The 24,950-nt window shown below is 42.5% G+C and overlaps 1 protein-coding gene across 4 annotated transcripts in view; it reads right to left on the reverse strand.

Annotated features, from left to right (window-relative positions):
• Positions 1 to 24,950, reverse strand: part of Txndc11 (thioredoxin domain containing 11) — a 62,144-nt gene that overhangs the window by 5,494 nt on the left and 31,700 nt on the right. For 3 of the 4 annotated variants that reach the window (XM_060364187.1, XM_060364188.1, XM_060364189.1), the window contains 6 exons: positions 16,404 to 16,516; positions 14,152 to 14,352; positions 9,477 to 10,272; positions 6,235 to 6,377; positions 5,750 to 5,859; positions 940 to 1,020 (listed from right to left, as the gene is read on the reverse strand). In XM_060364187.1, coding sequence (XP_060220170.1) covers positions 940 to 1,020; positions 5,750 to 5,859; positions 6,235 to 6,377; positions 9,477 to 10,272; positions 14,152 to 14,352; positions 16,404 to 16,516 — 1,444 coding nt within the window. The remainder of the gene's footprint in view (positions 1 to 939; positions 1,021 to 5,749; positions 5,860 to 6,234; positions 6,378 to 9,476; positions 10,273 to 14,151; positions 14,353 to 16,403; positions 16,517 to 24,950) is intronic. The other variant, XM_060364190.1, reaches the window with a different exon arrangement.

Below are 24,950 nucleotides of genomic sequence, written 5' to 3' on the forward strand. Positions count from 1 at the left end.
AACAAAACCAAAAACAAACAGAGGCAATGATTCAACAAAGTTGAAGGAAAGCATCTCCCAGAAAGGCCAGATGAGCACAGCAGTGCTACAGAGACTTGTAAAACACAGGAAGTTAAACAGTGACTACACACAAGGGGCAGGGCCCTCCTTAAAGGATCCTGCACTGCCCACATTTCCCACAGGGAACGTGAGTGAATCCCTATGTAGACAGACCTGTTCTACAATCAAAGGGAAGTTGTGTGTGAGAAGGAGGTCAGGATCCAGCTTATTTGGCTTTGAGGGTGAAGAGTTCTTTTCCTTTGTTGTGGAAATGTTTTTGGGCTTACACTCATTGGCCAAGGCCAACTCTTGTTGCTAATGTCCCATTCGTGTTTGCTGGAGCTCTCTGCAGATCTGGGTGACAGACCTCAGGACAGACTGTACACAGCAGAGAGAGCTCCCTATGGATGGAGCAGCTGGTAGGGAACTGCCAGTATCCCCTTGGGTGAGAGAGACAAGTGGGCATCAGCAGGATTCATCCCACACAAGCATGAGCACTTTTCTGTCAATTGTGCCATCTTTTCTAGGTTCACAGAAGCATGAAAGCTGTCTAGTTTCCAGGGCCATATGAATGCTTGTGTTAAAAAGACTTAGGGAAGAACAAATGTTAAAGAAAACCAGCATATTCTAGGGGTGATAGTACACGCCTTTAATCCCAGCCTTGGGAGGCTGAGTTTGAAGACAGTCTGGTCTACACAGTGAGTTCCTGGACAGTCAGGGCTACATAGTGAAATTCCGTCTCAAAAAACAAAAGCAAGCAAGCAAGCAAACAAACCCATCACAACACATGACACTCTAACTTCTATTCTGTATGGTACTTTTTTATCAATAGTTTAGAGCATAATGATTTACAATGAAAGTCCACCTACATAATACTGGGGAAAAAAAAATCAGCCTTACCTATTGCAGGGAAAAAACAAGACGGTAGGAAGACGGTCAACCATGAATTCCCAAGGAAGATCATTCTGAGAAACATCAATCCTGGCAGAGGCAAAAGGAAATGACTAGTAAGAGGTGACTGGCCAAACAAGCCCCAAACCTGAGGAACCTGGAATGTCTCTTTGCTCCAGGGTGAACCAGACTCCTTACTACAGATGTAAGTCAGGTACCTACACACTTTAAGAACATGCCACTGTCCACCCTGGGTAACAGAATAACCTGACTAAACATAAATCCCCCAAGCTGCCTCAATGAAGGAGTACTTCATCTATGCAGTAGGATCTGGCTGATTTTTATCTGTGCATTATAGAAAAAGAACGCTACTGAGCACAGCACACAGAGCAGGTCTCTTTGAAGAACATTATACTTTTAAAGTATGGATGAAGGCCAAAATCAATGTACTTTCTTAACAGAGTGCCAAGTCTTTTCTTACTCCTCCTCCTCTTTTTTGTTTTTAGAAACAGGATTTCTCCATGTAGCCATGGCTGTCCTCAAACTCAAGAGATCCACCTGCCTCTGCCTCTGGAGTGCTGGGATTAAATGTGTGCATCACTACTGCCAGCTCTCTTCTTTTTTTAAAGTTTGTGTTTTCCCCGCCGTGGGGCTTTGATGCCACAGCTGGTCTAGTTCTCAGTAATTAGCCCAGAATGGGGTCAAACTCTCAGCAGCCACCTTGCCTCAGCATCCCTAGTGTTGGGATTACTGGCATGTGCCACCATGACTAGTAAATTAACTTTATGAATATTTTTTAATGACATGTACTAAATCACCTACCCTGTAGTCAATTCCTATAGAATAAACTGCTCTGGTGAATGAGCTCCCTCCAGCAACAGGCACTGAGCTGGGCAGGTGATGAGGATCCACATGCACAGATGTGCAGAGAACATGGCATCCTCTAAGGAAGGTATTCATGACTAGTACACATGGAAGATAAAGATGCCTGCACCTATTAATTTGGTGGATTTTTTCAAAATGTATAACTGGTATGGGATGATCAGGCAATATAATATAAGCCAGTGTGTGTATCTGCTCAAACTTGCATTTGGGCAAGGAATGTGGCTGAGTTGGTGGAGTACTTGCTTAGCATAATTTATAGCAAGTCCTTCTTAAACCAGGCATGATGGCAGACACCTATAATTCAAGCAATCAGGAGACAAAAGCAAGAGCATCACAAGTTCAAGGTCATCTTTGGCTGCATAGTTATTTAGAGGCCAGTCTGGGATACAGGAGATTCTGTCACAAATACACTCACAAAAAACTCCAAAATTGGCACAACTAAATGCAAAATTTCCCCACACCTTTTAACAAAATGGCATATCTGCCTCTGTTTGCAAAAGCCTGTCTAGAACACTAGTGCCCGTTTTAGCCAAGTGGTGCTGGCCACCATATTTTATAGTTGGATGAGTTTTCCCTCCAAATGTGTCCTTCAATGAAGAGTCAACTGTGAAAACCCACAAGAGTTGCAGGGAGCCCCTGGAGGCTCCTTTCAGCTGTGGCTTATACAATGACACAGAAACAGTCACACAGCTCCTATTCTACACTTCTCCATTAACTCAAGGAAAGTACTAATTTCTCGATGGACAGAAATGTCCACTATGCCAACACCACCGATACATGCCTTTCCTGTTCCTGTAAAGAGTGCTGTAAGGATTGGTACACACGTTTCTGGAATTTTTATTTTCCTAAGTCCCCACAGTGAAATTAACTGAATTAGAAAGTACAAGATTTTTGTGACCTCTTGCAAATCTTGTCAATTCCATTAGCTACTTTATGTTATCAATACAAGACGCTGCCCTTTGAAAGCATCTATTAATTTAATAAGTGTAAATGGCACTTTATTGGTGCTCTAATTTATATTTCTCAAGTTACATTTCCCGACTGTTTGCTTACTCCGTCATTTGCCTGCTGTTCTTTGTTCACACTGGCGTTTACCTGTCCTTAAACATTTTGTTTTTGTTTTTTGAGACAGGGCTTCTCTCTGTAGTTCTAGCTGTCCTGGAATTTGTTCTATAGGCCAGGCTGGCCTTGAACTCAGAGATCTGCCTGCCTCTACCTCCCAGGTTCTGGGATTAAAGGCATTTGTCACCAGCACCTGGCTAAACTTTTTATTATTTTAAAAACTCTTTCACTATTTTGAGACTGGGTGTCTTGTGGTGCAGGCTGGCCTCTAACTCATAATGCAGATGACCCTTCTGCCTCCAGCTGCTGAGTGCTCGAATTACCAGAATTTGCCACCACCTGGTTTATGCAGCACTGCAGATTGAACAAGGTCATTGTATAGGCCAGACATCACTCTATCCCCCAAGCTATAGCCCCAGCCCACTTTAAATGTGGTGGATCTAGAATATGAACTCGATTCTGACTATTGGCCCCTAATTTAGGTGTTGCATAATTCTGGGAAAGTTAACCCAATATTTCTGTGCCTCAGATTAATTAAAAGAAAATGGTGGATACAACAGTTTCACTACATATTCTGAGGTTCAAGCCCATATATATGTAACAATCTCTCAGCCCAGTCACTTCTCAAATTTGGCTCTAATTATTACTGAAAACACACAGCAGGCAGCAAGTGAAATATAAATATGCATGCACTTATGACTACTTTTTAAAGTAAGTTTTTATTACGTCTGGAGCTATAGCTAAATGGTAGAGCACTTGCTTTGCTTGCATAAGGTCCAGGTTTAATCCTGCTACTAATAACAACAACAACAACAAAAAATTCACATCAAGTATGTTGTTTTCACTGCACATACTTCTAGTAGAATGTTTATCTTTCATTGGAAGGACTCTATCTCTGTCTTCTGCTATTTTTTTCTCATGATCTGGTTGTTCATATTTAGTGGCAAGGACTGAAAAGATATACCTTAAAGCTGAACTGCTCACTCCCTAACCTGTAAGCTGGATTTGAGGGCTTGGTGAAGTTCTCATTTTATAAGCCTGAGAACCTGAGTCGGGTACCCAGAACACACAGAAAAAGCCACGTATGGTGGTGCACACTTGTAATCCCGTGCTAGGAGGCAGACAACAGTAGGATCCCAGGACCCAGTGGCCAGCCAGACTAGCCAACTGGTAAGTTCCAGGTTCACCGAGAGACTCTGATTAAAAAAAATAAAATAAAAAGGTATAGCACCCATCAGCTGTTGGCCAGGACAGTCCCAGAGGCCCTGCCAACAGCACAGGCTTCTGCTCCTGCTCTTGGTTTGCTAAGCAGATTCGACTCTATTGCAGACACAGCACAATGGGCTGCAGGACAGAGGAATCAAGCGGGAAAGGAAGTGGAAGGACCTTCCCTTCTAATTGGCTTTCCCTGGACCAGAAGATGCTATCAGGCATCTGGGAAAGAAAAGTCTTCAATGATCTTACCCAGTGGTACACCATGTATTATGACAATGCTGATCGCCAGACAAGATGTGCCCACAGGCACAACAGTGGCACAACTATTTTCTGATTGGATTTGAGGAGAGAAGTCATGACTGGTACTGTAAAACTCATCAAAAGACCACAGCTGTGGAGGTCACAGGCCCTAGTGGGGAACTCACTACTGTTGTTTTACAAAATGCACAAATGCTCTCTGAATATTTGTGCTTATACCCATAGGCAGATGCTGCTCTCAGTTTTATCAGAGAAGGTTCTTTCTGCAACCAACAGTAGTGGATGAAGAAATTCAGGTAGCTGGAAAGACTGAAGAACTGATAATTGGGGGGAGGGATTTGAAATGCTATATTCTAAGCATGACATGGCCATTGCATTCATGAATTCAGGACATTTAGCTCATGGCCTATCCCTTCTGGGGGTTCATTAACTTCAGATGGATGCTGAGGGAGGGGAAGTAGTGATTCTTAATAGTGTAGTCATTGGTATGCTCTCTATGCTTTAGTATATGGCTCCACACTCATGAGCATGTGTATGACTCTGGTTAAACTCAGTTACAAAAGAAAAACAAAAATACTATTATATGGAACCAGGATGGGGACTGACAGGGAGGAAATTGAAAAGCCTGACAGGGGTGGGAGAGTGAACAAAAGGTGGCCATGGAGTGTAATCAGGATGCACTTATATATGCATATAAAACTATTAAGGTGCTGGGTATGTTAGTGCAAACCTTCAATCCCAGAACCTAAGCAAGAGTTACAAAGATCTGAGTTCAAGGTCAGTGTGGTTTTACACAGAGAGTTCCAGGCCAACCAGCTACATAGTATACCCTGTCTCAAAACAAATCAAAATAAAACAAAGCAGACACCTCCCATCTACCCACCTGCACTGCCAACTGTCAAGGAATAAATGTAATCAAACTGGTGTTTGTAGGCAGGTGTGGTAGCTTACACCCGTTACCTTAGCACTTGGTAGACCAAGGCAGGAGGAGTGCCAGAAATTAAAGGCCAGCCTGGACTACATAGTAAGTTCAAGACAGCCTGAACTACAGAGAGCCTGTCTCAAAACAAAAAGGATTTAAAATGTGTTTATACAAAAGCCCAGATAAAGCACTCACGGAATCACAAAACTAGACACGTGGCTATCAACCAACAAAGCCTTCCTCTTGATTTCACCAGTGAAGAGGAAAACAAAGGCAAGGGCTTTGAGTACCCAGCGAGGCCGAAATTCTGGGCATTCCCCTTCCCCCGACCTCTAAGCAGCTAAACCTGGGCGTGTTTTCCTTGGAATCCAGTCAGCAATAAACATCTTCATGCTCACTAAATTCACCCAGCATGGGCTAGCTGGCAGAGAACACTAAGAGCAGCAGAGCCCAGGGTGCTGAAACTGGTGTCCTTACCTGGCCACCGTAAATGTGTCTTCTGGCAGGAGCCGAGCTAGCTGGATGAAGATGTGATTGAGAGATAGGCAAAAGCCGCACCACTGTGTGTAATAGAGCAGCAGAACGTCCTGTGGGAAGGAGAGACAGTGGTTTCTCACACCTGGTATTGCTCCTCATTTCCTGCTGTGCTTAGAATCCCAGTCACCGTGACTGCAGAAATTGTGAGATTTCTCATCTGCAGTTACAAATTATGTGATTTCTTTATGGTCTTTGGACAATTAGAAAAGCACTAGGCAATCTGCTCATGTCCCACAACTAATCTGTATATCCAAATCAGACTGTTTCCCCCAAAATAACTACAGCTATAGAAATTAAGGATGAACAGCTTAATTTTTACCCCACGACTGAACCCCTAATCCTGTTTCTTGTAGTGATCAGAACTGAACTCAGGGCCTCACAATGCTCAAGCACTCTAACATAAAGTCCTGTCTCTAGTCTGATACCTGTTTCTGAAGGGTCACTTCCCAGAAGGTATCAGTTGTCACCTCAGTGATTAAATGCTGAGATGGAAACCGGGCAGAATCACTTCCAGTGAGATGTCTTTTCAAGGGACTGTAGAGAACACTGAAGTTTTGAATAAAAGACTCTAAAAGTAAAGACAAAATGAGATCAGCTTTGCTTTAGGTACAAGCAGAATAGCTTGCCTACTTTAAATTTCATACTTTAAAGTTGAAATGATTTCCCATGCTTACATTTTTATTGTTTTATTTTACTTTTGGTTTTTTGTTTTGAGACATGGTCTTACCTTGTAACTCTGGCTGACCTGGAACTTGCTATGTAGACCAGCCTGGCCTTGAATGGAGATCCATCTGCATCTGCCTCTTGAGTAATAGGATCAAAGGCTGTACCTCCACACCCAACTAAATGCCCATGTTTTTATCACCTGAACTAAACAAAAGCTGGCAAGAAGGCCCAGAGTGCCATCAGGCTTGACTTTGGTAGTAGTAACTCAAAGGACAGTCCTTTACTAACAAAACACCGAATGAGTGGGATGCTCAATACACAGTGGGGATTCCACTCTGCTCTTTTCCAAAGGGACTGCCACAGATACACACCGTGAGAATATACACCCCATATCTTTTGTAAGAGAGCAGCTCTTTAATCATCACTACAAATGCACTGACAATACAATGTCGAAGTGTTTAATGCTCATTCATCTGAGGCCAAGGAGCTTTTTGTTTCCTTTATTAAAGATCTTCAAGTTTCCTTTCTTAAAAAGTTAACAAAAACAGTTATACATACTGGAAAACTATATAAATAAACCTGTAAGTAATAAAAGTCCTAATGTAAGCCAGCAAACCCTTCCCTCCAATGCCACACCTCAGGAGCCTCTGCTTTGGTGAAGCTCTGCTAGTGTCTGACCTCTGCTTCAGTCTTCCAACTCCCTCCAATGGAGGTCGTAACAACGACTCACTGAGCAGGAGGCAATGAGGAGTGTTGTGAACACTAAAGACATGTCCTTATCGTAGCTGAACAAAATGTTGGCTAAAACTGTTGAAACCAAGATTTCCCAACTTGAATGACGCCTAAATTCTGAAGCCACCCAAAGGGACAGCTGATTTAGAAATTAACCCCTAAGTAAATAGTTTATTACAAGGACTCCCAAATCTGCTACAAAGAATAGAACAGAAAAAACAGCTGGCCAGAGTTGATAACAGAAGAGGAAAGGAAACCTGAAGAGGGCTTCTTTCAGAAAACCTGAAAATTCAAAGCAATGTGTTAGGAACTTCTCTGAGCTGAGTGTTACTCACAGAACCACCACTTGCTTTAAAACTTCCATGTTCACCTGAGCATGGCAGGGCACACCTTTAATTCTAGTGCTTGAGAGGCAGAGGCAAGTGGATCTCCCTGAGTGTGATGCCAGCCTGGTCTAAACAGTGCATTCTAGGATAGCCAGAACTATAAAGACAGACCCTGTCTCAAAGGAGGAAATAAGTCAAACAAGTAACAATAACAAAAAACATGGCTGGGGACTATGGAGAGTTGGCATGTTGACGAAGAATACTGGTTACTGTTCCAATGGACCTGGGTTCGATTTTCAGCATCTACATGGTAGCCCACAATTGTCTGTAATTCCAGTTCTAGGAGATCCAATAACCTTTTCTGGCCTCTCTGGGTACCAGATTCACATGCAGGGAAAAATAACATACACATAAAAAAATTTAATAAAAATTTAAATTATGAGCCAGGCAGTGGTGGTATATGCCTTTAATCCCAGCACTCACTCAGATCTCTGTCAGTTCGAGGCTAGGCTGAGCTACAGAGCAAGCTCCAGGACAGCCAGGGCTGTCTCGAAAAACAAACAAACAAAAAACAAAAAGTTTAGACCACATGTTTGAGGAGATAGCTTAGCAGTTAAGAGCACTGCCTGTTTTTCCAGGACCCAGGTTTGATTCCTAGAGCCTACATGGTGGCTTAGAACCACCCCTAACTTCAGTTCCAGGGGATGTGAAATCCTTTTATGGCTTCTGTAGGTATTACACACATGTGGTTATAGACATACATGCAGCAAAACACCCAACCATATAAAATAAAAATATTAAAAAAATAAAATACAGCTTAAGAAATCCAAATACACCAGTATATCATAAATTGGGAATAACTGTACTCCATAAAGTAACTGCTCACAGGTTTGCTTAGAGCAAAGAGCTCTTGTGATAATAATATATAATTTGATGCAGAAAGCCCAACATTTCATGAGTCCTTTCATGAAGGTGGCTGATGTGAACACTTCACCTGGACTGACAGAAAGGGCAGATAGCAAGAAAGGCAAGAAAGACTAGTATTTCGGAGTACTGGGCTCGCCCTGCTTTCATAATCTCTAAACTGGGAATCAAGTTCCTCTCACTATCAAATTCCTCTTCTCTCCATCTGGCAAGCGTTGGCTCTCTCTGCATTTCCACTTGATGTTGGACTAACAAGGCTTTTGAAGTCTTACTTTCTTGTGTTGTGTTTCAGGGACTTCTGCAAAGTCCTGGGAACCGGAAAGCATGAGTTCATTTGTTGCTGCTGCTGCCAAGCTCCAGGAGCCAACTCTGGGGTACTTTCCCACAGTAAAGCCTTAGGTCACCTCAAGGGGTTTTTTACTGGTTTGCAACTTGCTCTCAACTTGTGCATTGCAAGTCAAGACAGGCTTCCTTAATATGCTATAAAACTTCAGCACAACAAATGGGACCTGGTGGCCCTGAGACTCATATATCAGCCCTGTGACACTAGAGTGAGCAAGACAATCTAAACCCACTTCTTTTTTTTTTTTTGCTTCTGCTCCTTTCTGTTGCAGATGCTTTTTTTTTTTTTTTTTTTTTTTTTGCCATGCTCATCAGCCCATGCACGTACCACCAGAAAGACTCTCACAAATTTGTCTGGCATGGAAGCCAGGTTCCTTCTGATTAGTAGTTGCTCAGCTTTGGAAATGTGACAGAAATTGGACTCTTAGCCCTAACAAGTTAGCTGACAAACTAAACCAGAATTTGACAAACAGAAGCTTCTGCTCTATTTCCTGGACAAACTAGATTCTTTTCAAACTGACCAACAGATAACTTAGGATCAGTTGTCTGAAGACTGAAAGTGAGCTATGAAGCTGGTGTCACCCCATGATCAGGAATAATGGGACCATCAATGCAAGTTACATTCTTAAGCTAAGCAAACAAAGCTTATGTTCAGGGAGGCAGAACCCCTACAGTACCTAGAGTGAACTTCATGAGGGCTTGTTTGGGGTCCAAGATATAGTGTGACTCTTCTTTCACATCAACAATTGTGGCAAACTCCTTCACGGGAGCAGAGCTCGGAGCACCCAGTCTCTCTGCATATAACCAAAATAAATTGGAATCCAAAAGGTACATGTTCAGGGTCTTGTTCGTTCTGCAGCTCAGACCTGTGAAGGCTGTGCTAGTGAGGCCGACTTCAGCAAAGTGGAACCTGTTCTCCTCAATGTGAGGAAGGGAGCTCGGGGCAGTGGCCTCACAGCTCTTCTCTAAGGAAGAGAATGTGATGGCCGGGGTTGTAAAGACATCCTGTTCAGAGCCAGTGAAGCTTTTCATGCCCCGGGATATGGTCCTGCAACATGCAGTGTAGTAGCTAAAAGGGCTGTAGGAGGTTAAGAAATTGCTGCATTCTATGCTGCCCGACACAACGTGATAAAAGGTGTGTTCCTTGAGGTAGAAAGAATCCAGAGCAGCAGCCATCTCAAAGAAGCTGCACTGTGGCACGCTCACTGAGCTCGGCTTGGTACCACCCACTGTCTGGTTGACACACAGCTCACAGACATTGTGGGTCCTGGAGAGGACTGGCCCCTGTGGCAGCACCACTGTGTTACAGCAGGGGGATGCTGCTGCCGTTAGCTGAGCATCAGGCAATGGGGCTGGCAGCTCTGGTGCCAGAGACTGGAGTATAGGTGCCTCCACCCGCCGCAGGTGCTGAAGAAGGCGCTCCACCACTTGGTCCCCATGACAGTTATTGTACTCCAAGGCCACTTCGGTGATCTGAAAGACAGGGCAGAATTGGTAAGAGGTAAGAATTGGTACAAAGATTATGGATGTGGAGAATGACAGCTGTGCTGCCTGGATGGCATCCCTGAATCACAGGCAAGAGCCCAGGCCAAGAGTGCCTCAAAGGAGACATGGTCACACCAAACTCCTAACACAGAGGTCTGCATCATTTTTTACAACATGCCCCTCTATCAGCAAGCAATGAACTACTGCTCCGAGTCAGCTGGCTCTAGAGATGCTTGCCCACCATAGACAGCTGAAGTCCAGCAGGGAGAACTATTCAGCTCAGAAATGTGTCCAGACAGAATGAAACCAAACCCTCTTGCCTCCCAGGTGAGCATACTTTCTTCACACCTCTAACATTCCCCTATGCTGTCATTTTTGTTCTTCAGTAAGTCTGAAAACTTTCTAAACACGTGTAGATTTAAGTAAACTTATAGCATATATTCACCCAAATATATCTAGGCCTCCCAAGAGATCGCCGAGACAGCCGTTCCCTACCGCCCACGCCCATCTTTCCTTTCTAGAGCACTCTCCTCTTCCTGTAGTGTGGCTGGGGCTCAGCATCAAGGTCCTCTATTTCTCCCCTTTCTCCTCACGCCACCACCTTCCTTGTCTTAACACCTGAACTTCCACACTGATGTTTCTTTTTAAAGTACGGCCCTAAGCATAATTGGCCAAGTGATATTTGGTGGCTTTCTAGTACCTGTAGAATAAATACAGTCATACTCTGACCCATTTGTCTTTCCAGGCTCAGAACACCCCTTCAGACCAGACTAGGCCCTCTTATAGTGCTGCACACTTTACTAAGGCCTGGCCAGGGACACTGCTCAGATAAAGGGAGCCCCATTCTCAATGTTAAGTAAACTAGCTTCTGCAATTCTATCACCTGACACCTCCCACAGCCTCGGAAGCTTCTGCTGGAACATCCCTTTTCTTTACAGGTTTATGGATCCTCACTGACAGAACAAAGTTTGAGCACATGTAAATAGATGGCATTTCAGAGAAATTAACACAATATCCTTTCTTGAAGAGTAGCCACTTTACTCTTAAGCTGAAGGTCATCTTCAGCTACTTAGTGAGTTCAAAGTCAGCCTGGGCTATATGAGACTGTCTCAAACATATGTGGGTATATGTTAACCATTTAATGAATGCATTTCCAACGTCTATATGATGAATGTGTAGGTATATGTGAGCCATTTAATGAATGTATTTCCAACTTCTCTATAATGAATATACCTCTAACTTTTTCCTAATTTCTATAACAATATTTATGTAATATTAATTTAAAATGTATTTATAGGCTAGTTCTTAGTATAAAAAGTCTCTTTAGATGGTAAACTAGTGTTTTAAATTACCCCTCATCTATACAAACATCATTTTTTGGACAATATTCTTGACAGCATATTGTGTGAACAGGACAAGTCTTGACAACCCACAAAGAGCCCTGATACCTTCTACTCTTCTGGACTACTTTATATTCACTGACACAATAAGAGATAACTATTACCCCAGGCTCCTACACACTCCATAAAACTTGAAGATTCACTGCGGTATTTTACAAAAACTCCACAAATGTGACTATTCATTACAGAAAAAGGACACTATTTCTAGATCATTTTCTTTCCTTGTCTCATTCCTAGTATCTCACACAGCAGTCATGTGAAGAGCACTTTTAATGAAAGGAGGACTGCACAGCAGGCAGCCATTGCTCTTGAAGGGTGAAGCCCCTTATTTCTCTCCTATGAACTAAGCAGGTTTTCATATTACAAGCCGCTTACAGAACAGACAGTTTTGAAAACAAAATTCATGCTATATCTTGTTAATGTGTTCACTATGTAATATTTAATTAATGTAAACAATTAAGAATTTGGCAAATAACTGTAAATGCCTGTCATATCAATACTTCTGTTGCCTTCTGTCAGAGAAATCCATAAATCTGGATATCTCTGTTTACTGGACTCATGCTGTGAATGCCCCAAAGATTGCTCAGAGCAGAAAATACATCAAAAGGACTCTGAGACTGAGCCAAAAATTTCCTTTGAGTAGCATGTTGTATAATATATAGCATGATGTCTCAAAAGTTCTCTAGGGACATTAGGGGCCAGTGTCCCTGGTGTCAAGATTTATGTTTTCTTTGCAGGTGTGGGATGTGTATGTGGGTAAGCACATGTGGTGAGGGCAGCTGCCCACTCGTAGGCTTGATATTGCCACTACCTGGTCACTTCTGGCCTATACAAAACCCACAACTCTCAGAAGTATCCTACTATGCTCTCAAGAGTGTAAGTTCTTTGAATTTTCTGCCCAGACCTAGGCCCACAAAAGCAATGGAAAACAAAGCTGCCCTGAATCCTCTCTTACCAAAGCTCTTCCTCCTAAGCCTCTCCTGCCCTTTTCTGCCAGGCTCTTGCTTTCTGGGATGTCACTTCCCTCTTCTGTTACTTCCTGACCCTGGCCTGCCTAGGTCCCTACTATATCCTTTTGCTTCCCAGCTGGACCAGCTTCTGAGATCAGATGCCCACAGTTGCTACACACTTCCTTTCCCACAGGCTCCTAGTACTCAATGAACACTGGCCAGACTGACCTGATACATGGAGGAAAAGTTACTATGAGGGGTCATACCAACCATATGTGGAGGGAGGGTGGCAGGCACTACCTAACTCAGAGCTCCCAAGGAGCTTTGGGAACAGAGTCACAGATAAAACTGATTTTTTCCCCCCAGAGCTGAGGACTGAACCCAGGGCAAGCGCTCTATCTCTGAGCTAAATCCCCAATACCTAAAACTGATTTTTAAAAATGCTAGAAAGAGAAGTTTTGGGGAGATACTCATCTGAAAACAAAAGGCTGAACACAAAGGACCCTCTGGTGCCAAATTTAACCTCAGCCCTCTAGAGTGAGGGTCTATATTCCTGCCAACACTGTATGCCATCCCTGCATGCCCAAGTCAAGGGGGACGACATCCTAAAAGTTAAAGTAAAAAGCCACAGCCACAGCTACAGCAAAATTGGAACCTGCAAACACCTTGATGGCTTTTCATCTAGATAGCATAGAAGCCTGGGGACGGAAAAGAGAATCTTGAATCATAAAGCACTCACAAAATGCACATTTTCTAAAGAAATAAAGCCTTAAGACTTCAGTTCAGTGGAAGGAACAGAACTACTTCCTTTCTTTCTCTTTTCTTCCTTTAAAGCCAGACTCTCGTCAGTTAGAAGGCTCCAGTGGGGATAACAACTTGAACCAAATGCTGGAAAACAGCATAGTGAGTCTGGCTGGTGAGAAGTTCTTCTCCAACCTCCACAGCAGTGCTGAGGAGCCCACAAAAAAACCCTAGTAAACCCAATATAGCAACCCCAGGCTATCTCTGCTGATTGTTACTGCTCCTTCTAAGTGCTTCCAAATAATCTATATATAAAATAAACTCACGCCTAGAAAGAAGATATCCCAGAAAGCAGCGGAGGGAGGGAAGACTCCTGGCAACATTTGTCTCTGGAAACCTGTCTATCTGTGCAACATGAAAAGTTCAGAGAAAAAGGCATACAACATCACTGCAGCTGTGCCTGGCCAGGTCCCATGACAGTAGCATTCCCTAGGCCTTATTAGTTTGCATGTGTTCCCAACACCCCCTAAACAGGAAGGTCAATGCAATCATCTGAGGAAGAAGACTGTTTGCTAGGTCTCTGGGGAGACAATTTCATTTCCTTTTCCTCCGATTTACCCCAGACCAGAACAACAAATAAAGATGGGGAATCCCTGTCCCAGGCAAAGACTATTGACCCACAACTACTATTCCTGCCAGCCACTCTGATGATTGATAAGTGCCCTTAAATGTGGAAGGAGAGCTACGACAGGAGCCAGGACTACTAGGACTCCTACCTCATCTAGGAGAGGATTCCTCTTAGCTAAGGGATCAAAAGGTATGAATAAGAAGAGTGCTGGTCCTTTCTTCAGCTCATTGTTTAACAGTAGACTCTTGCCTCCATGGGGCTGTAGCCATCGGAAGAGGGTCTCCTGGTTTTCTGAGGCCCACTTATAAATGTTCTCAGCTGTGAAGTTCATGACTTCCCTAGGGAAGACCTGCCAAAGACAAATGTAAGAGAATAAAACAGAGGTGAGTAAAACAAAGCAGAGCCAAAATACCAGCACTGTACTCCAGAGGCCAGGTCAGGCTGCACTGTGAGGGAGGAAAAGTACCCAGAAGCCATGACTGCTGCCTGTAAAGCCAACATTTAGCCCATCTTTCCACAAAGTCACATCAAGTGGGGAGAAAGCCACCATGGGAACAGGAGGTGACTTTCATATCACTGGTTTACCTTTTGTCTCCCAAGAGAGACTCACCTATCCAGACACTCTCCCTGCCTTCAGGTGGCTGTAATAGCTTCTAATCACCCAGTTTAAGAAAAGTTACAGAGCACCATAGTATCTATAATAATCTAGGTCTATCACCTACAGTTACAGGATGTTACATCTTTACCTTGGCAGTCAAATACTGCCCCAGAAGCCAGAGTGGAGCTTTCATTAGGCAGAGGCTACAAAGGCTTTGCTCATGTTACCCCAGTAACTGGACAAATTTCTGGCACAAAACAGGGATACGGTAGATACTTGAGCAAATCAGTGAGTGACCGAGCTAACACAAGGCCCTAAATTATACTGTATCAGGAAGGAAAGAGACACCTGGCATTTTTGCTTTGTTCTTCTGTGTTTTGAAAGCCCAATGACATAAAGCACAAGCTTCAAACAATTTCCAGAGGGGTGTTTTGAAAGGTTTCACAAAATGAAGCATTATAACACCAGGATAAATCTAAATGACCTTACAACAAATATAACCACTGCTGCTGCTGTTTAAGGCACTACTTATTCCACTTGCACTTCATTTGATAAAAGGCATCTGCTGATAAACAACTGAAAGCACCCAACTAAGGCAGCAAGCCCTGACAGTTTCAGAATTACTTCACAGTTCTCCTTTTCTCCATTTATTCTTCAATGCTCTGTGCTATAAATGCAAGTAGGCTAAAACAATGGTGTAAGAAAATGAGAGCTAACAAAGCAGATGAAGTGAAATGATACACAGGCACAGGAGAGTGGGCAGGAAGTGGAGAGGCAGTCAGCAGCAATGCTCAGAACAGGACAGTGGAGGGTTAAAACACATCATAAACATTTCTATTTGGAAAACAAAAATACATTCAATGTAGGAATATATATAGCAAGAAGAAAAATGTAACATCTGAGCTGTGAGAGTTAGGCAGATGATAAAATGACAGCAATCAAGGGGCACTCCCTGGTGAGTGCTCAGCAGCATGTGCAAAGACCCATGGCCCTGAGCCAAGGACAGGGATCCTGTCACACAATGAAAGCATCTCAGAGGACCAGTGAGAAGGCTCAGTGGGTAAAGACAATTGCCACCAAGTCTGACGACCTGAGTTCCATTCCTAGGACATATGTGGTAAAGAGAATTAACTTCTACAAATTATCCTTGAGTTAGTGTGTGTGTGTGACAAAAATTAATAAATGTAATTAAAAATACAATACTTCAGAAAAATAACCTGTCAGCAATGACTGTGGAAGTAGCAAGGACATAGATGTGAAGCTCAATGGCAGCAGTCCCAACAAAAAAGCAAATGAAGTGAGGGAACAAAGGAGGCAATGAGAACCTAGGATTTCTGAGCTGAGAAGCTCTAAGGTGACCAGCTGTGTCTCAACAAGAACTTCAACACTCCACTGTGAGTGCAGGAGGAAAGACCCTCACATCCTTCATCCTTCATACAAGAGCAAATGAACAACAATGCCCAGTGGACACTACTCTCAGAGAACATGGGCCTCCAGTGAGAAGTCACCAACTGAGGAACCACGGTTTCATTCAACAAGGACAACTAGCAAAGCTGTTCCAAAATCTAACACTCTAAGTAAGCAAGTTCTAGACAGTACATTCAAGAGCCCCCTAATGCACAGGTTCTTAACCAGGGCACGGCTCTAGAAAGGGCTTATAGGAAGTCTCAATTTGCACATAAAATCACATGATCTTTCCTAGGGAGAGTTCCATACATTTCATCCAGTTCTCAGTTGAGTCTGTGACCTACATAAGGGTAAGAAGCACTGCACTAATACAAATGTGATTTTGAAATACTTACAAGTGATGTGTTGAAATGTCTATGTAAATACACACTTCCAGAGTGTACTAAGGATACCAGTTTCGCAAGATGTTTATTTGTGATAACCCCAAATCGTATTGTTCCTAGGTAATCTGAAACAGAAAATTTTCCTTTATTAAAAGAGAAGGCCTAGGCCTTAAAACAACCACAAACCCACTGATCCAGTCCTAATGCACCTATCCCCCAGAGGAAGGCTGTTGCTAACTTGGCCTGGCCCGGAAGGAACAGTTGTAGAAGCTGGGCTCTTTACTCCCAGTCATCTGGGCTGAGGAGACTGCCACACCTACCCGCATCAATCTGACCTGTCTGCCTTTCCACCCTGTGCTCCTTATTTAAACAAGACTACCTCTGGGCCAAAGCACAAGCTAGTGTCTGTGGACATAGCTAGCTCCTTCTCATTACTGATCTTTCACCTTCCCCGACTATCTGCCTAAAAGCAAGTACCCAGGGGAGGAAAGCTTTGGGGAGATATTGGGACTTTATCCTATTTTGATGGCACCTATAAAAGCACCTACATTGCCTTATTCATTTGTTTACATTTTCCTTCATCCAACTTCTTTGTAGGAATTTAAGTTATTTTTTGCTGGTACCCTAGTTAGATGAGGAGGACTCTGAACTTCTAATCTTCCTGCCTCCACCTTCCCAGTACTGGATTACAGGAATGTGTCACCACAAGCAGCTGACAGGGTGGCAGGAACCAAACCCAGGTTTTTACGCATGTTAGGCAGCAACTGTGCGGCATCATGTGCCACTAAATGTATGTGAAATGAATGAATCTAGCATATACCAAAAAAAAATCACACAAATTGACAACTAAAAAAAAAAAGACTAAAATGGGCACACCACAGAAAGGAAATGAACCTGGCTAATCATACACTGGAAAAATACCCAACCTCAGTGAGGAAAGCAAAACAATACCACTTTTGACCTTCAAACTGCCTAAAATTTAAGGCTTGGGAAATAGAGTATCAATGGCCAGCAGAGCAATGGGGTTAAAATTTGAGACTTGACAAAAGAAGCTTGTGGACTGCTAGCAACAAAGAAGAGCCAGCGCTGGCAATGTCACATGTACACTAGAAGTCACAGTCAGGGACACTTGCTGGCAGATGCTGTACAGATGGAAGGAATGATGAAGCAGAACATAAAGCACAGAAACAACTCTAAGACGGAACTTGTGTCTAAAGAAAAAAACAAAAAGCCTCACAGGTGGAAAGCAGCATTCTTTTCTTGTGGGCACAGGGGAGGAGAAATATATGGAGAACCTGAAAGGGGTGCGGCAGCATACATTTACTAGTCCTTGATACTCTCAAGATGGGCAAGAAGAATGCTTGAGCCTAAGAGGAGCTTAAAGTCAACTTTGGCAAACAAAACAAAAATAATCTGAAAGGAGAGTAAAGCCAGTTTGTTGGAGCACAAAAAGGGTCATATCCTCATATATGATCCTTTTGTCACTAAAATTAAATAAAAAATCAGATGACTAAATGAATGAATGGATTTTAGTTTGCTGTGTGTCATCTACACAACATAAATGTGGAGGTTAAAGGAACTTCTGGTGCAGGTTCTGGGGACAGATCAGGTTATCAGGCTCAGCAGCAGGTGCCCTTATTTTATTTTCCAAGGAACCTGCAATACTGTAGTATTTAAACAATTATAAAACAAAGTATTCAGTGTTGAAGGGGATGGATAAGACAGTGTAGGGAAGACTTCGTCCTTTCCTACCCTCCTCCTTCCTTATTACAGATGTTAAATGAGATCAGTTAAATTTCAAATGCTACCAACTTATCAAGCAGCCAAAGAATACAAATATGAAGGAGTCCAACACATAAAGTATCACCTTCAAAGTCTGGCATGGTGGCACACACCTTGAATCCCAGCACTTGGAGGCAGAGGCAGACAGATCTCTGTGAGTATGAGGCCAGCCTGGTCTACAGAATGAATTCCAGGTCAGCGTAAGCTGTTACATAATGAGATCCTATCTTAAAAACAGTTAACAAAAAATGTTTCTTTGATTCCAAGTCACACACTACAGCACTGCCTCAGAGCCACAGTCATGCTTCACATAATCCAAAAACTAAACCAAGGGAAATGGAGGGAACCTACTGTAGAATGCAATCACTAGCAAATAAACCTAACTGCAAATCATTAACAACACAGTGAGGGGTGGAGGAGAAAGAACCAGCCTCAACAACTAGAGAGCTATAAAACTAAGGACAAAGAGAACTGGGCTAAGTCCATAAATCTCATTAAAAATGTTTCCCACAAGGCTATAAACTGGCAATCCTGAAACTACTAACATGTCTTTTTAAGCAAGCATATCATAATCATGAGAACCATGATTCTTACTAGTGGGATAAGAAGTTATATTGTAAGAGGGGAAAGCTAAAATGAATCCTGCTGTGTTCTGCTAAAATCAGAGAGAATTGTATAAGCCGGCTTTTAATTTGCACATATGAATGCATTCATGTATGTGGGTATAAACACATGTACTTCCTGGTTCTATCTGCTGAGACCTTGTAGTGAGGATGCCCACCACCAAATAGTATACCGAGCACTCAGACCTTCATCCCCAAGTGTCAGTCTCCACTGAAAGGCACCAGGCTAGCACAGAAGACGCTGATTAGAGGAAAGGTGGAGAGATGTGTGTTACGGTCCTATGGATGGACCCTGGGTCTTTCACATGCAAGCGCTCTATCACTGAGCCATTCCTCAAGTTCCTTAAAATTTTTTAAATGGTACAAACATTAGGTTCAGATGATGAAAATATCAGGGGAAAAAAAAAAAGCAGCACCTAAGATAAAGCTAAACTGGCAAAGCCTAAAGACACTGTGTACAGAAAAAGGCTTAATCCTGGTAAATAGCAGCAGAATAAAAAATGACAGCCTGACCCAGAAGCTGAATGGGGCTGTTCAAAAGGCAGTTTAACTGCATCAGTACAAATGGACAGGTTGCCAATACAAAGCAGAGCCTAACAACTTCAACATACTACAATTCTAAAACTTTACTTTTCACACATATAGAACTTTATAAAAATTAAACTCTGTGAACATGGTAGAAAATTTCCAGGAAGAAGTACCTCAAGTTTGTAATCTCATGGGAATAATTAATACTTGGATCAACAAAGAAAGTTTATGGTCTAAGAAAAATGTGAGTGCACCCTGTTAAAGCAGGCACCAGCGTGTTCTGTAACAGTCCTCTTTGTCACTTATAAAATTAATTTTGTTCTATAAGTAATGAGGTGTTTGTACAGTCTGATGGGCTTTGAGTGGTCAGCCATCCTGCTCTGACTCCTCAGTCTTCCCTTCTGGCCATTTGTTAGAAGATTGGGGCTCTCTGCCACTAACAGACTACCCCACTCCAATTCCCATTTACCCTAGGGACAGGTTCAGTCACTTTTCCTAGTCTTTGCACACATGATTGTCACCACCCATCATGTAGCTCACCAAGGGTGCAAGGAGAATGAAGGAGGTGAAATTCAGGTCAATCTAGACTCTCATGCTTGCAAAAAGGATTTTGTTAGTGGATTTCCGAATGTTGTCACCTCAGTCTGTTTTGTTTACTACTATTTGCCTTAAATTCTGTATTAAATATTAAAAACTTCAGTTTATATTAGGAAGAGCACATATCTCCTAAGCCATGAACCACATATCAACAAGGCAATATGTTAACCTTTCAAATGCTGGAGGGAAGAAGAGGAAGAATAGCTACTTTCAAAACAGAATAGAAGAGCAGGTGTGGTGGCAGAGGCAGGTGGATCTCTGTGAGTTTGAGGCCAACCTGTCTACAGAGTAAGTTTTAAGACTGCCTTGGCAACATAGAGAAACCTTGTCTTAAAGAATTCTCCCTCCCCACCCCCACCCCCCCAAAAAAAGGTGCAGGTAACATCCTATCTTTAATTCAACAAGGGCCTTTTACTTAGAGGCACCCTACAGCAGTGCATGTCCAGTGTGGCTTCTGTACACTTCAAACACTACCAATGAGGAATTAAACCTATTTAAGTCTAATGATGCATGCAGCAGCAAATCAGTCTTAACAATGGCAGCTCTCTGTGAGGGACAAATGACAGTACCTTCTAAACTTCCCCATCAGAACCCATCCAACATTGGATAATTACCATCAAAGATGTTATTTCCTCCCCACTCCTTCAGAAAGAAATACACACTCTAACTACAAACTGACCTTATACAATCCAATTGTCTCAGACTTACAGCAGCTGGTGTTCTGGGAGTACTGTACCCAAGGATCCCCAAAGAACAAACAAGCCAGAGCTGAATAAGGCAGAACTTTTAGACCTCCAGGAGACATCTGTGTGAGCTAATCTCTCATGGATCTGAACAAAGAGGAACACTGGGACAAGAGGAATAGCATATAGACACCTAGCAATAAGTATGGCACGGTATACTTCTTAAGTAAGCATCACCACGTTAAGCTACATGGCATGTAATCAATAGTTAAGACATGATTTACCTCTAGGGAAATTTTTCTTCTGGACAAGTTTTTCTTACTTCTTTACATTAGGAAACAGTGACATTTCAACAGGCAAACCAGTGTGGCCTGGAACAGCCCTTATTTTATTCTTATTCTCTTTTGATTTCTCTGTCTCTGTCTCTCTCTCTAGGGCTTTAGATAAATTGGGAAAAGGAAAATGAGATGATCATGGAAGAAAGGATAACAACCACTGTTCCCTCATCAGCACACTTATGATGACAATGTCAGATACCAATGATAAACATTTCTATTAAATGAATAACCTTCAAAAAAATGGACACATTAGCAGGGTATCCCAGCCCTCAGGAGTCAGAGGCTGGTGGATAGCTGAGTTCTAGGCCATCCTGGTCTATAGAGTGAGTTCTAGGCCAACCAGGGCTACATTGAGAAACCCTGTCTTGAAAAACCCAAAACCAAAACAACAACAACAAAAGAGATAAGGCAGCAATGTTTATTTCCTATGTATAAACTATTGCCAGTATGTATGTCCCCCTAGAAATGTACCTTTGAGGTTTGTATATTTTCATGATTGTTCACATAGAGCTAAAGCAATTGTGTAGAAAGAAATCTGGCATTTGGGCGCCAGACACATGCCAGTGTTTGCCCAGACACTGCTAAAGTAAACACTGAACATCCTTTCTTGTGAGCTGGATAAGAGGAAAAGCGCAGTGCAGTTCTAGATACATTCTTTTAGAGGAACATGAACTACAGAGCTAAACAGGCATTGTTCCTTAGCATCACAAAAGGAAAATATACACCCTCACAGCAGCAGTCCTGTTCATTAAATCCCAAAACACTGCGTTAAACACCCAAACACTTCCCTTTAATCTCCTTCCTTTCCACCCTCTGAGAAGGACAGACTTTCTAGTGTAAACACTGGCTTACAAGCCCTCCTCTCTCTATTTCAGGCTGTACTATGTGCTAATTAAGTCGGTCACGTGAGGTGTTTCTTTCCCTGGAGACAACCCTTTAAAAATGTGAAAACCATCCTTATCTCATAGGTCTATGATTACTGTAGAAGGATCATGACATTTTAAAGCTGAAGTGTCCTTTAAAGGCTACTAGGGCAAAGCTCCTTTAAGATGAAAACCAAAATATATATTCAAACAACTAAGCTTGCTCCTAAATTTTCACTTTTTTCTTTTTAAAGACAAGGTCTCACTCTATAATCTAAGTTGGTCTCAACTCAGGAAACCTCCTGCCTCTGCCTCCCAAGTGATAGGATTCTAATCATGAACCACCATGGCCAACTATATAATTTTCTTTTTCCTTTGGTTTTTCGAGACAGGGTTTCTCTGTGTAGCTCTGGCTGTCCTGGAACTCACCCTGTAGACTAGGCTGGCCTCAAACTCAGAAATCCGCCTGCCTCTGCTTCCTGAGTGCCTGTTTAAAGATGTGCGCCGCTGCCGCCACCACCACCTAGCCTATTTCTTTAAGGAAAAAAGAAAAAAACAAAACAAAACAAACGAACAAAAAACCCCGTAAAGCCTGTTGATAATTAATGGCTCTAAGAATAAGTCTCTGCTGTTGTGAAAGAGTAAGGATGAGAGCTGTTTTCCCTTAGGTCCTACAAGCACACAGGGTGCAGACCCACAGTTAAATATTTAGCACTTGGAAATGACAAGCATTAATGAGAACCCCCTAAGACCAACACTGGAGAATCAAAAGGAAGCTTTAGCTAAATGAATAACCCTGCGGTGACCAAGAAAGGGAAAGTAAGGGTTATGATCCAATGAGCTGACTGCAAGCCAATTCCCATATTAATATAATTCCAACCCTAATCTGGCCTAAGGCATAGATATATATAAAATTCCATAAGAACTACAGGAAGTAGAATGTATCTGCACTTTACCAAATAGTAACAGCTTGGAAAGCCATACATTCATCATATTTACTTCTATAAAAATGGCCACCTTGCAGAGTGTAGGTGGTATGGGTCTGTAATCTGTATTTGGGAGGCAGAGGCAGAGGCAGACAACTGACAACTGGAGGCCAGCGTGGTCTATAAAGGAAGTTCTAGGCCAATAGGAGATGCAATGCGTTTTAAAACTATTTAGTGAACCAAACAGTCAAATAGCAACACAAGGAGAAGTCTACACTAAGAACAAACACCAAAACAGACCCATAAGCGGGACAGACTATAGTCTGTGCTAAAGCAGCCACTGCCATCACAGAAGAGCAGTCATTTATAAACAGCACAACAGATTAGCAACAGAGAAGAGAAATATTAGCTGTGCTCCATACTGAAGCCAAAGCAAAGCCAAGTACTGAAAAGTGCTAAATAAATAACTGCTGAATTAAAAAAAATAATCATAGGATCTGTAGAAAAAAATAAATGAAGAAAAAGAACCAGTGGGAGTGTTTAAGACAGTATCTTGCAATGCAGCCTAAGCTAGCCTCGAACTTCAGACAGATCTTTCTTTCTGCTTCTGCCTCCCAGTGCTGGTATTGTAGATGTGCAGCACAAAGCCTGGCTCAGAACCTAAGATTTAACTACATGAAAGTTCAAAATTGGTACATAAAAAAATAGTGCTAGTGGGCTAGAGATGCCTCAGCAGTTAAGAGCATGTATTATTTACTCATCCAGAGGATTCACTTTAGGTGCCTCACACCCACCTGTAACTCCAGTTCCATGGGCTCCAACATGCCCTTCTGGCCTCTGTTGGCACATGCACATATGTGGCACAAATACATACATATATGAACATAAATAAAAACATCAAATAAATAACACTAGTGCTAGCCCTATTTCTTAGCAGTAAAGAGGCTGGAAAAATAACAGGCAGAAATACACCAAGGGGCTCTTGCTGGTGTCTGCTAGCAGGAAAGTTACACCAGCCGACACAGTAGCACCAAAGCTAAGTGAGCACAGGAAAATAACACATGCAACCAAGCAAAAGAAAAAAAGTTCAGACAGTAAAGAGGGATAGCAGACCACATTACAGGGCTAAGACAGTAAACAAATTTCCCCTAATATCCTTTATTCTAATGTTTAAAGACATCGAACAACAGCTGTTTGGCAGTGGTAAGGCAGGCCTTGCAGTTCTGTCCTCACACTCCTGCAGGCTACTTGAGCTTAGCAGAGCCCCAGCAACTGAGAACTCAGCATCCTATTTCTAAGGCAATTTTACTTATTTTGGTTGCACTCTTTTGTTTGCTTTTTAAAATGGGGGTCTCTCTGTGTAGCTCTGGCTGTCCTGAAGCTTGATATGTAGTCCATGCTAGCCTTGAATTCAGAGACCCTGATGCCTCTACCTCTAGAGTGCTGTGCTCACAGCTGCATGCCACCATGCCTAACTGCTAAGACAAATTTTTTAAAAAGTCATTAAGATGGGTTTAGCAAGAGTAACGCCCTACTTTTTGAGTCCTAGGACCTTCCTTCATTCCCTCCCCAAAAGCCATCAAAGCAGAAGACACATGCATTTAACTGGAGCATTTGCTCCCTACACAAGAGTCAGCTCTTCAACTCAGCTCTACATGGGAATGCTGAGTGGGTCAAATATTTCCCAGGCCTCAATTTGTGTGCAGTCTAAAAAGGACAGTGACCTACAATTCACATTTGAAACTATTCCATTAAAAAAGTATACACACGTTTCTCTTATGCACACCTGTTATTAGCAACAAGGAAAATAACTGTCTCTCAGTCAGAGAGAAAAGGGAGAAGAAATTCAGATGCTCAGGCAAGACTCATCTTAGGTAATCCTTCAGGATATACATATTAAGGAAGCAATTATTCGAAATGAGTCTTTTTCTTAAGAAAATGGCTCAGTATGGTTAAGTGGAAACTTAGTCACAAAAAAGTGGGGTGAACTGGTATGAATTAGCATGAATCTCAGCTCCCACAAACTTGTATTTGCAGCAGGATTTTGAGACCTAGCTAGAACCACAGCAGTGGGGGAGGGGGGGGCAAGGGGATGGGACACAGAAGAGATAATTCAGACCAAAAGTATCACCAAAGAAGTCTTCCTGCAATCATCTGTCATCATCCAGCATATTCATGCTGTACTTCTGAGGTGTTGGCTTTTGTGTTGCTTATTTTTT

The sequence above is a fragment of the Meriones unguiculatus genome, chromosome 11 (genome assembly GCF_030254825.1).
Source record: "Meriones unguiculatus strain TT.TT164.6M chromosome 11, Bangor_MerUng_6.1, whole genome shotgun sequence".
NCBI lineage: Eukaryota > Metazoa > Chordata > Mammalia > Rodentia > Muridae > Meriones > Meriones unguiculatus.